The sequence below is a fragment of the Hylaeus anthracinus genome, unplaced genomic scaffold (genome assembly GCF_026225885.1).
Source record: "Hylaeus anthracinus isolate JK02 unplaced genomic scaffold, UHH_iyHylAnth1.0_haploid 8290, whole genome shotgun sequence".
Taxonomy (NCBI): domain Eukaryota; kingdom Metazoa; phylum Arthropoda; class Insecta; order Hymenoptera; family Colletidae; genus Hylaeus; species Hylaeus anthracinus.
The window spans coordinates 1-12,022 of NW_026535618.1; the positions used below are offsets into that span (position 1 = coordinate 1).

At 35.5% G+C, this 12,022-nt stretch overlaps 1 protein-coding gene across 1 annotated transcript; it reads right to left on the bottom strand.

The window, feature by feature from the left end:
• Positions 1–6,179: 6,179 nt before the first annotated feature.
• Positions 6,180–11,684, bottom strand: LOC128896197 (acyl-CoA-binding domain-containing protein 6-like). The gene is made up of 3 exons (XM_054159400.1): positions 11,353–11,684; positions 10,405–10,614; positions 6,180–6,436 (listed from the first exon to the last, which is right to left on the bottom strand). The coding sequence occupies exons 1-3, from the start codon at positions 11,503–11,505 to the stop codon at positions 6,224–6,226; spliced, it is 576 nt and encodes a 191-aa protein (XP_054015375.1). The 5' UTR covers positions 11,506–11,684; the 3' UTR covers positions 6,180–6,223.
• Between the last annotated feature and the right edge of the window lie 338 nt (positions 11,685–12,022).

The window sequence follows — 12,022 nt, forward strand, 5'->3', positions numbered from 1 at the left end:
ACACATGTAACGAAAGTAACGTCATGAGTGCGATGCTATCACAGCGAAACGTGTTTTGTTTACATCGTAAAATTATACTAGAAACAAGGTGAACGAATTTTGAAAACAAGGAAAAATGACGCGGAAAACTAACAATAAGTTATTTTCGAAATTTTATAATACGAAAGCCATTTAAGATATTAGTTTGAAACTTTTCACTGCTATGCATATCTATCTATTCAAGTTATGTAAATTTTTTCGTATAATAATAGGTCATAGTTACAAAGATACTAACTGTTTACATAATAGTTGTAAAAAAAGTACCGTCACGTAGTTTTGTGCATTATTGGTTATTTCGTGGTTCTTCTTTGATTTTTACAATAATAATCAATCAATTGTTTCAATGTATTATCCACATTACTTTTTTATGGCACTGATGATTTTTCCGTACGAGTTTAATTTCAACGCAATAGGTGAAGTAGCATAATTAACATGTACGCGGTAGAATGTTATACCTACGTTATTTTGATAAATTTAAATAAAATCTGCTACAAGTATATTTTAAAAATCCCAAATTATACGAAAATGCAAAAAAAAGAAGAAGCAGTTCTTAAAAGATGCTAAACAAGGATATCCCTTTATCATATACAGTGGGTGTAGAATGTATTCGTACTCCGATCAATTTCCCAAAAAAATTTTGTGTGAAATTGTAGTTTCTTAACTTCCTTTTTTATAATCAATGATATTTTACATATTCTCGGAAGTCCCTAAGATAGATATAGTCCAAACAACATTTACTAGTTAATATAATTTGTGAAATTAACAAAAAAATGCGAAAAGTGGGTAAAAGTATAGAAGGAATAAGTATTCGTACGATTCTTATGACGAACCATTTACACCCAGATAGCACAGGGACGTCTTATGTACGTCCATAAGACGTCCGGTACTGGACGTTCGGGACGTCCTATGGACGTCCAGATAACATCCAAACGTCCCCTGAACGTCCTGTGAACGTTCCTGGAACGTCCCAGTTACATCGCAGGACGTCCCTGGAACGTCCGGCGTGGACATTCTATGTAGGTCCCTGGGACGTCCGATGTGGACATTTCCAGAATGTTCTCTAAAATTGAGATTTAAAAAAAAATTAAATTTTAATTTTATATATTTTCTTTTATTTGTTGGTAGGACTTTAGTTAACTGTATTTATTTCTTGTAACTGAATTCCATGAAAAACGACGAACAAATCTTTCACAATTTTTATTTACCTCCGGCGGGATTCGAACTTACGATTTTCGAACTACAAAAACCGCAACCTGCTTCCTCACTTACCCATAAACGACTTTGCTAAACCGACTCATATTTTAGGCTTATATAGTGACTCGCATTAATATTCGGATACTTTTTAAAATACAATTCCTTCTTTTGAAATTGGTCTAAATGACTTGGACTTTTTTTTGAAAAGTTAGAAGAATTAATTTACTAGGTAATTCTGAATAGTTCCAAATATTACATACATATCACATCTCATATGTACAAAAAATATTGTATTCCTATTATTGAATAAACATTTTGTTTTACATGTTCAAACATATAATCTGTTGCGAATATTAGATAAATATGTGTTTTATCTACGGAAAAAAATATTCTGTTGCGAATATTAAACAATGATTGTATACCCAGATAGCACAGGAACAGGAACGTCTTATGTACGACCATGGAACGTCCGGTGCTGGACATTCCTAGAACGTTCTCTGTACGTCCATGAGAAGTCCGGTGCTGGACATTCCCAGAACGTTTTCTGTACGTCCATGGGACGTCCGGTGCTATCTGGGATAATAATATTAATTATTTAATTAATATTAATTTACAATTGTAAATAGTGTATTTTATATTCGGAAAAAAATATTCTGTTCTACATATTGAATAAATATTATATTATAAATAATATTAATAAATAATATTTATTTTGTTTAAAAAAAAGTATTTTCCCTAAATCTAGAAAGTTCAGAGCGGACATCCCTGGGACGTACAAAATTTAGGTCCCATGGACGTCCTAAGGACGTCCGACAACGGACGTCGGACGTTTGGACGTAAACTGGACATAAAATGGACGTCCATGGGACGTCCGGTGCTATCTGGGCAGTAGAGTTTGTAACGTAAACACATTAGTTTATTGCTCCGTGCGAATTAGAAAACATCAATTTTCCAGGAAAGTACTTTTAAACAGTTATGCGAATAGTTATTTCTTCAATATTTCTATCGATTAATTGTTTTTTTCTTGTTATTTTCGCAACTTACATAAATTGCTATTTTTTTTCAATCTACCTATTCTAGAGATTTCCTAGAACATGTAGAATGTCATTGTTTAGAAAAAATAAGTTAATAAATTAGAATTTTACACAGTTATTTTGAAAATTGATTGGTGTACGAATACTTTTTACACCCACTGTATGTAGAGATAGTTTGAACTTCACTTGTGAAACTGTTTATAAATCGAAGGAAACACCTTTACATGGTTACAATATATATGCAACTTCCAAGAATTACGGTTTTTAAAAGTCCCTCAATAATTTGTTACTCAATTGATTAAAGCATGTCATACTATCGATCGCCCTAGTGTTTCCCTTGCCTTACGAATTCAAGTCCTATCGATTTCTCTTGGTTATTACAGGTAGATTCTATAGGGTATAAGTCAAGGAATTTATATATGTCTAAGGCGGAGAATGAACGAAATACAGCCTTTGACAAGGTTGCTGGTAATCCATTTGTCAGGGTGCTTTCAATTGATCCGTATATTCGGTCAATAATTGCAAACAACTCGAAGTTGCTTTAGTTGTTTCGATTTAAACTAAAAATGGATTTTCCAGTGCCGTCGATTTCATTTAACTCTTATTTCGATTTAATCTTAGACTACTCGTTCTAATTACATCTTATTGCTAACAATGAGCGTTCCTTCCATATCTATTCATATTAAATTGATTTTGATTTATAAGATAAATACGATCAAAAATGTTATCACATGTCACGTGGAACTAATTATGGCTATGCAAGAAATTATCACACTAGCATTTTAAAAATAGTTTCAGAAAGTATGTCTTATGAACAAATCTTTGTACGATATTCAAATAATTTGGAGGTCGTGTTTCTAAAAAAATCAAATGACACTCTAAATGTTCGGGTTGGAGGAGACACACTAACGTACTGTATATATTATTATTTTCCCGAAGTTCCGAAGCATTGGGTAACTCTAGTTTGCATAGAGTATAAGAGGATTAAAAATTCAGTGCCTAAACTGGTTAAGTGGCCAACCTTGGTAGCTTGACCCCACTTGGTTTAACAACCTACGAGAAATCAGAGATGGGCGTATTCATGTTCATAAATTCACATGACGCGGATTTGTGAATACGAATATGAATACAGTTATCAATATGAATATGAATAAATTCACAGGACGCATATTTATGAATAAAAATGTGAATAACGCGTTATTCATATTCATATTCATACATTTATTCATATTTATATATAATACTCGTCCTGTGAATTTATTCATACTATTTATGAATATGAAAACATCCATCTATGGAAAAAATATAGTATGTACTTCTATAATTTTGGAGTTTGTTGTGTTTCTGCAGTAGTTTGGTTGCACGCCTAAGAAGGGAAGTTCAAGGAGATCCGCTTAATAAATACAGTGAAACTGCCACAGAAAGTAAGTTCAAAAGGTCAATGTTTTAGCAAGAAGTCAGATAATCCCTGTCAATAATTACAGAATTCTAATCAAACATAGTTAAACATAATAAGAAAGAACAAAATTTGTCAGCAGAGGGTCAGTGAACCTCTGTTAATCTTTAAGTCAGCCAACGTGGTAAAATATTTGGGTCTTTACTGTCTTTAAGTTTGCTACTTGCGTTATAAGAATAATTCCTCACAAAGTCACCTGAAGGCCAATATATTAGGTCGTGTTAAAATTTCATACCACTTATACTCCTGCTACCGTTCCCGAAAGTTCGGTATAAAAAAGTAAAAAAATTACGCCAAGTGCGTGAAAAAGTGAAGGACTCAAGAAGTTATCATTGAAAAATAGAAGATCCCCATAAAAAACTACAAGAAAATAGAAAAAGATGTGAAATCGAAATAAGCTGCCAGATGATTTGCCTAGATTTCCGCGGCCTGGAAGTCAAACGCTTGGCGTGGCCAGGCAAGGCATTCTTAGATCCTCAATACCTATACTTTCTCTCTCACAGACTTTCAGATAATTTATCAATTTAAAACTCTGACAATATTATGAGTACATTTTCATTGTATTGGGTTTTAAAATAATTAATCTTATACGACGACACCTTGACCTTGCCTGGCCACGCCAAGCATTTGACTTCCAGGCCGCGGAAATCTAGGCAAATCATCTGGCAGCTTCTTTCGATTTCACATCTTTTTCTATTTTCTTGTAGTTTTTGATGGGGATCTTCTATTTTTCAATGATAACTCCTTGAGTCCTCCATTTTTTCATGTACTTAGCGTAATTTTTTTTACTTTTTTGAAGTACTTTATCGGATTTCACTTCTTTTTACAAATCATTTATTATATAGAATCTATTTTAAATTTATAAAAATAAAATTGATATTTCTATAAACTCTACATAAGAAGTCTAAATTATTATTTGTTTTTTTAATTGAATAGAGTAAAATAAAGGGAGAGGGGATAACAAATCGAATATAAATATATTTCATATAATTTATTAATTATAAACACTTATTCGTTCAATTTATAAATAATTATATATACCTGCAATTTTTTTTCTTACTGCAAGAAATTTTAATGTTTCTTATGAAATGAGAAAATGACACCATTTCTATAAGTTCTACGTAAAAAGTCTAAATTCCAAACACTTTAGTGGTATGGATCTATTCTGTACAAATGAAGGTACCTGACAATTCAGATTTTGACCACTTACCTTGTAGTCAAAATTGATTAACACTTTACAACACTTGCTGTAATTTGTTATTAAACCCTACATAAAAAGTCTAAATTGAAAACATTTTGCTGATATAAATATAATCAATAATGCAATAGTGTAAAAAGTTTTGACACTTGGCAGGTTATGAATTATGACATCTGTTTCGACTCTTGACGCTCGACGGCCGACGAGCCATGTCGAACCGAATGATTCCAAGAGTCGACGAACGACACTTGGCTGTTGCTTAGCTCCTATTGGCTAAGGGTTGACGACGGGAAAATCATACGAAAAATACCGTTTCTGACAGATTCATAACATGATATTACGACATCTCAGTTGTTCGTAGACCGATTTGATTGATTTTGGTTTTATTCGAAAGCTTATATGCGGTTTACATCAGAAAGATGCTTTTAAATTCAGAAAATATTGCAGGCGTGTTGAGATATTCATGAAAGAAGTTTCAGGTTAGGTTGGAATGGACCATCTCTCCTGTAAAAGATACGTGGTAGCTCCAACGCCAGTATATACATGGTAACGGATAATTTTTCATGTACTTGGCGCCGAGACGCTACCGCGTCTCTAAATAATTGTCCGTATTTCTGGAATTCGATTCCGAGACGAATGTGGATGAAACGAACTTGTATGTATCATACAAACTATGCGAGTTCTCTTTTGGGAAAGCACGAACGCGCAGCCACCTAGCGGTTGGGAGTGGTAGTTGGAAAGTACTGGGTATAGGCTCCAAGTGCTCAGTGTTCAACATATTCTTACGTATTTTTACGTGGATGTAACATCATTTTTCATAAAATAACATAGCCTATGTTACTGCAGAGAAAGCAAGGAAGCTACTGTTAAAATTTGGTATTGATCGGTTAAGTGGTTTTTAAAATTTTTGTGTACATATGCTGTCTCTTTATATAATAGTAAGATAACAAACACAGTTTTTGGCACGAACTTATGGGAAGACATAATAGTATGCAAGACAACAATAATATAAATACCCCATACCATTAAGAAAAATGGCAATGACCTTAGAATCTCGTTAAAAATTATCTTCAGAGAAAAATGGCCTCGCTATTGCATGCGTTCCTTTAGTGCTAACTTTGTCCTATAGATTTTTTTCATAAAACCAGAAATAATGAAGATATTTGGGTGTTCCCATTTAAACGCTCAACTCTGTATATTTTTCTTATCACTAATTTGTTAGAATAATCCAGGCTGTATTTGCTTAAATAATATAGCGACATAAGGCAGAAATGGTTGATAGTACAATTTGAAGGCATATAATCACTCACATTCTTTTCCACTGCTCGTCTTTCGGCGAGACATGGTCCTTTCAGCTTCCGATAACTCGATCTCAGAACTATGATCCAGATAATAAGCAGCGGGATTGCCCTTTTTATCGCAGATACTCGCGTCGCAATCGCCTCCTATGAGAACATCCCAAACTGCCTCGGGGTCCTTGCAAGCAGCACAGTAGTGTAACGCTGTTCTACCTTCCTGGGTATTAAAGATACTCGCATAAAAATCAATTATAATTGTAGGCGATACAGTAAAGTATTGTAGTGGAAAGAAACAATATTCAATAGTAGAGTTCGTAAAAGTATGAAAAAAGACAATTATAGGTGATTCTATATATTGATTTTTTAAAAACATGGTGTCATCCCCTGGTGTGACTCAACTAATACGAAACTATTACGCACGACAATACACAGTCTGTCCCATTTCGGATGAGACTGGTCAAAAATAAAAAAGAAGACGCTCTCCAGTGCATTTCTTCCATCGTATTTATTCAAATTAATCCCCCTCCGAGTCAATACAGTGTTGAAACCGATCATAAAACTTGTCGAAGCATGTCTGGTACTCGGGGGCCGGAATAGCGTTCAGGATGTCGGTCGAAACCTTCTGGATGGTAGAAATCGTACTGTAAGTGTTCCCCTTCAACGCTAATTTGAGTTTAGGAAATAACCAGAAGTCGCACGGCGCTAGATCCGGCGAGTACGGTTGGTGGTCGAGCGTTATGATGCTTTTTTTGGCCAAAAACTCGCGTACAATTAGGGTTTTATGCGACGGCGCATTATCATGCAACAAAAACCAACTGCCAATTTCCTTGTACTCCGGTCGAGCATGTTGAATTCTGTTCCACAATCTCTGCAGAACACCCAAATAATATTGAGCATTCACAGTCTGACCTTGTGGATCGAATTCCTTATGGATAATGCCCTTGGAATCGAAGAAAACGGTAAACATCGTTTTGATTCGACTCTTCTGCATCCGCACTTACTTCTCTTTCGGCTCATTTGGTGACTTCCATGTCGCGCTCTGCCTTTTGGTGAGTGGTTCGTATTGAGGGCACTACGTTTCATCGCTAGTTACGATTGATGAAATGAATACAGGGTCCTTTTTTTGGGCAGATTTCATGTCTTTGCAATGACTCACTCTCGTGTCTTTTTGCTCCTCCGTGAGAGATTGTGGAACAAATCACGCACAGATCTTTCTCTTAGGGCTTTCTCTAGCCCTGGTTTTTCTGAACGAGATCGCCACGGAACATTCCGTTCGTTTAGCTCGGACGAAATGGTCGACGGAACGAGTATATAATAAAATAATTAAAGCATGAAAATATTTAAATTAACAAGAAAAAAAAACTTTTCAGGAAACGAACACGGGACAAGCATAACGATAGGCCGACGCCTTAACCGCTTGAACACGCTATTCACTTGAGAAACATGGTGAAGTCACGAGTACACATGCTACGCAACGTACACATACAGTTTATACCTTGAAAATTAAGTTTTGATTTTGTTTTTCGCTAGAGGATAACGACATTCATATTGAATAAAACGCTAATTGATTTATTTACTTCGGTTCATTTGAACAGTAGAAATCAAGTCAACCAGCGGCCAATGCGTTTATTGCAGCGTCACGATCAACGGACTGTAACATTAATATTTTTCGACAAATCTTTCCATAAAAATTTATACATCATACTAAAATAATACTAGAGACGTGGGTTAAATTTCAAATTAAAATCTTGCATACTTTATGAGAAAAAAAATGATAAAGATGTCACATTTTTGGTGCAGAAGTAAGAATTCCCCATTCAATATAATTATTGTTATATGGTGAAAATCAAAATTTCCAAGAACATGTATCCTTAATTATAACCTATAGTTTACACATAAAAATTTTCATGAATAAGAAACAATATTTAGTAACATAAATTAACAAAAAAAAAACATTTTTTCAAAAATAAATTGTTTAAATAAATAAATAAACAATTTCTTCTGGCATACATAAATCACCTATTCAATAGCGCATATATAAAAACAAAAATTTTTGTCCTAGCTCCTCTAGTTTTATAAATATTTAAAAAAACATGGTTTTCACCCCCAACTTTAGGGGTTGTTTTCACCCCTTCAACATGGACGATTGCCGATAAAAAAAATACGTGTGAAATATTTTTTTGAGAACTACCTACCACATAAATTTGATCAAAATCGGAGTTTGACAGTTGGATATGTTCCCTTGTAAGTCCATACATTAGGTAGTAGATACACAGTATGTCCCCATTTCCGATGAGACTAGGCGAAATTAACAGACGATTGCAGCGCCATCTATTGATTCATCTATTGAATTTTGCAGACACATTTTTCATCTATCTTCACACCGATTTTCGTAGCATTTCCATTCTTTTGTCAATAGTTACGACATTATAACTAACCGTCCACTGTGTCAGTCTGTCGAGAAATCGCTATAGAGCAAAGAGCGAATATCAACTTTTGTTTTAAGTTGGGCAAAACTGCTCAAGAAACATTCGTTGAAACATCGTTGAAAAACGTTTACGGTGACCAGTGTCTATCCCGTGCACAAGTATTCCGCTGGTTTGCTAGATTTCGTGACGGCCTTGAAGACGACGAACGCGCACCGAAGCCGAGAACCTCGAGGAATGATGAAAACATTGAGAAAGTCAGCCAAATTCTGCGCTCTGACCGTTGTGTGTCCGCGAGACTTATTTCAGAGTATGAGCAAGAATTTTGTACAAGGATAAATATGATTCGGTATACAAAATTCAATACACCAGGTTTAACGGGGTTAAAGATGGAATCTTTGAACTACTTGCCGGACTTATCGAATAAATTATCGCTGAAACTTCGTCCCGTAGTAGTTAGCGAGAAATATAATTGCGATTGTTAGAGAACGAATACTGCGAAGGAACAACGGCCCGAATGCGAAGTCGACGACAGTTAAATGGTGAATATATATAGGACTCGAATTTAGATCGAGGGTGGGAAAGGAGTGAAAAGGTACCCTTTGACGTTGCGTGCGCGCGGACACGAAGTCGCATGGCTGCAGGGAAGAACAGGTGGTTTACACTTTATTATTAAGTCGCGTCACGCGATGCGGGAAAAACGCGACCGTCGGCGTCGTTTGGAAAAATGGCTTTCCGATTATACGGATATCTCGCGAGAAATGCAAACGTCCCCGTCACGATACGATTTTGATGTTTAAGCCAGGGTTTCTCAACGAGGACTATACAGAGTGCCCCAAAAATGTTATAACACCTTGAAAGGTGTGGTTCGGGAGGTGATTTGAAACAGCTTTTTCCTTAGCGAAAATGTTGTTCGAGGCTTCGTTAAGGAGATATTAAGAAAAAACCCCGACCAATCAGAGCGCGCATATACCGTTGGAGCGGCCGTGGTAGCGTATGAGCGTGGCCGCCTAGCGCGCAGCCTTCGCTACCGCGGCCGCTCCAACGGTATACGCGCGCTCTAGTTGGTCGGGGTTTTTTCTTAATATCTCCTTAACGAAGCCTCGGACAACATTTTCGCTACGGAAACAGTTGTTTCAAATCACCTCCCGAACCACACCTTCCAAGGTGTTACAACATTTTTGGGACACCCTGTATACATACGTATAAGAGCCTGGATATCTTATCTTGCCTTGAGCTGATTTAAACACAAGAAACAACTGCGACTTTAAAACCAAACTAAAATTAAAATTGAAATTAAAAGAAAACGAGTTTCTTTTAATACACTGCGTATCAAAAGTACACGAATACTTGGATTTCGGAGGTTTCAGTATCTTAAGGTAGTTGTGTAAGGTAGATTCTGACAAAACTAAACTTAACTGTTCTTTGGTTAAATATGATTCACATGAGCCTATTTCGATTTAAATTGAATTGATTTCAATTTTAATAAAAATTGAAATTAAAGAAAAACAAGTTTCTTTTAATAGAAAAAGAAATTTAGAAAGTATTAATAGACGCAAACCTTTCAGTCACCATTGTGATCGCTGGTTGCTGATATAACGCTGAGCTGTTTCAATTAAAATAAAATGAAATGATAACAGTAACTAATTGTAATAGTGGTTATGCCGGGAAATGTTAAATACAATGTGGATAAAGTTAATAGAAAAGAATTAAATGTTCCTACCTTATTCGTTGCAAGAGTTTAGATAACAAGGATTACCTTATCTTTCTGTTGCACAGTGATAGGATAATTCTGTACAAGCCACTCGACGATCTCAGGTTGATCGTAGTAGACCGCTTTGTGGAGCAATGGCGTTCCAGATGGATCCTTCGCGATGGTCAACTTCTTCTTAGATTCCTCTGATATGAGCCTTTGAGTCTCTGATAGGGAACCGCGGGCAACTGCGTCGTGTACTTGAGAAATTTTTGTCTGAAATGGAATCGAGATTCGCGGTTCATTAAAAGATTTCGGAGAGTTTTCTCTTAAAGAATTATCAATAGACTGCGAATTTTTATGCATTTATGGTAGATGGAAATATAGGGGAGAATGTACGCAAATGCAACAAATATTAGGTCGTCCATAAGTTCGTGCCAAAAACTGTGTTTGTTATCTTACTATTATATAAAGAGACAGCGTATGTACACAAAAATTTTAAAAACTACTTAACCGATCGATACCAAATTTTAACAGTAGCTTTCTTGCTTTCTCTGGAGTAACATAGGCTATGTTATTTTAAGAAAAATGATGTTACATCCACGTAAAAATACGTAAGAATATGTTTAGCACTGAGCGCTTTGAGCTTATACCCAGTACTTCCCAACTACCGCTCTCAACCGCTAGGTGGCTGCGCGTTCGTGCTTTCCCAAAAGAGAACTCGCATAGTTTGTATGATACATACAAGTTCGTTTCATCTGCATTCGTCTCGGTATCGAGTTCCAAAAATACGGACAATTATATACCGGACTTTCGAGAACGGTAGCAGGAGTATAACTGGCATGAACTTTTAGGAAGACCTAATATATTAAATATTAACAATAATGTACATTTTATACCGATGAGACATATACTTTTATTTAAGTTTCTCTTTTTCTTTTGTATCTGTAAAAATATGAGTTTGCATAATCATCCCCAGTCTAATTATCACTTTTTTATCAACAATAACCCAACCAAGTAATTTGGGAGTCCTTTTAGGAAGACTCGAGTTCTAATATGTGGCGAATGTTCACCCAACAGGCGAGATCCGCGCCCTTCTAAAACGACATGCTCCAATTTATCGAGTTCACCGTGTAGCAGCCACGATTTCAGTGTTGTCGGGTTCATCTGCGCCTAGAAAATAAATTCGACGAAAACGTGACATTCGGTAATCCACCATTTAGATTATTATATGGTTCGAGGAAAGAAGACATAAGATTATCTTTTTCCTGCTACTTTTACTCTACTTTTTCCTGTTTGTGTATATACACATTTTTTTTATTCATGTCCGTATAGATGTGCAGATTACTTCACGCAACGTGATGTGCCTATACGTTGAAAGGGGTGAAGCTTCTTGACTTCTCGACGAAGACGTACCAAGAATGATATACATTAAACCCAAGCAACAGTTATTGAAACGCGAAAAGGTAACTGACAATGAGTCATGATCTCTTAAAGATACGATTTATTTCAATTTATACATAAACATTTGACAAAAACTTTTGTTGTGCTTATTTCATAAAAATGTAATCGTTAAAATAAGATTGATATTGAATCAGTATCGAAGAAATACGACATTTTTAGAGTGTAGTTAATTGTGAACTTAGATATCGTTAGAATTATTATCTCACTCGTGAGCTAATGT

Excerpts from the sequence above, each read along its gene's own strand:
- LOC128896197 (XM_054159400.1), bottom strand. The coding sequence starts at position 11,505 with ATGAACCCGACAACACTGAAATCGTGGCTGCTACACGGTGAACTCGAT. Across the intron at positions 10,615-11,352 it reads AAGGACTCCCAAATTACTTG|ACAAAAATTTCTCAAGTACA; the intron begins GTTGGGTTATTG and ends ATTCCATTTCAG. Across the intron at positions 6,437-10,404 it reads CTGTGCAACAGAAAGATAAG|GAAGGTAGAACAGCGTTACA; the intron begins GTAATCCTTGTT and ends TTTAATACCCAG.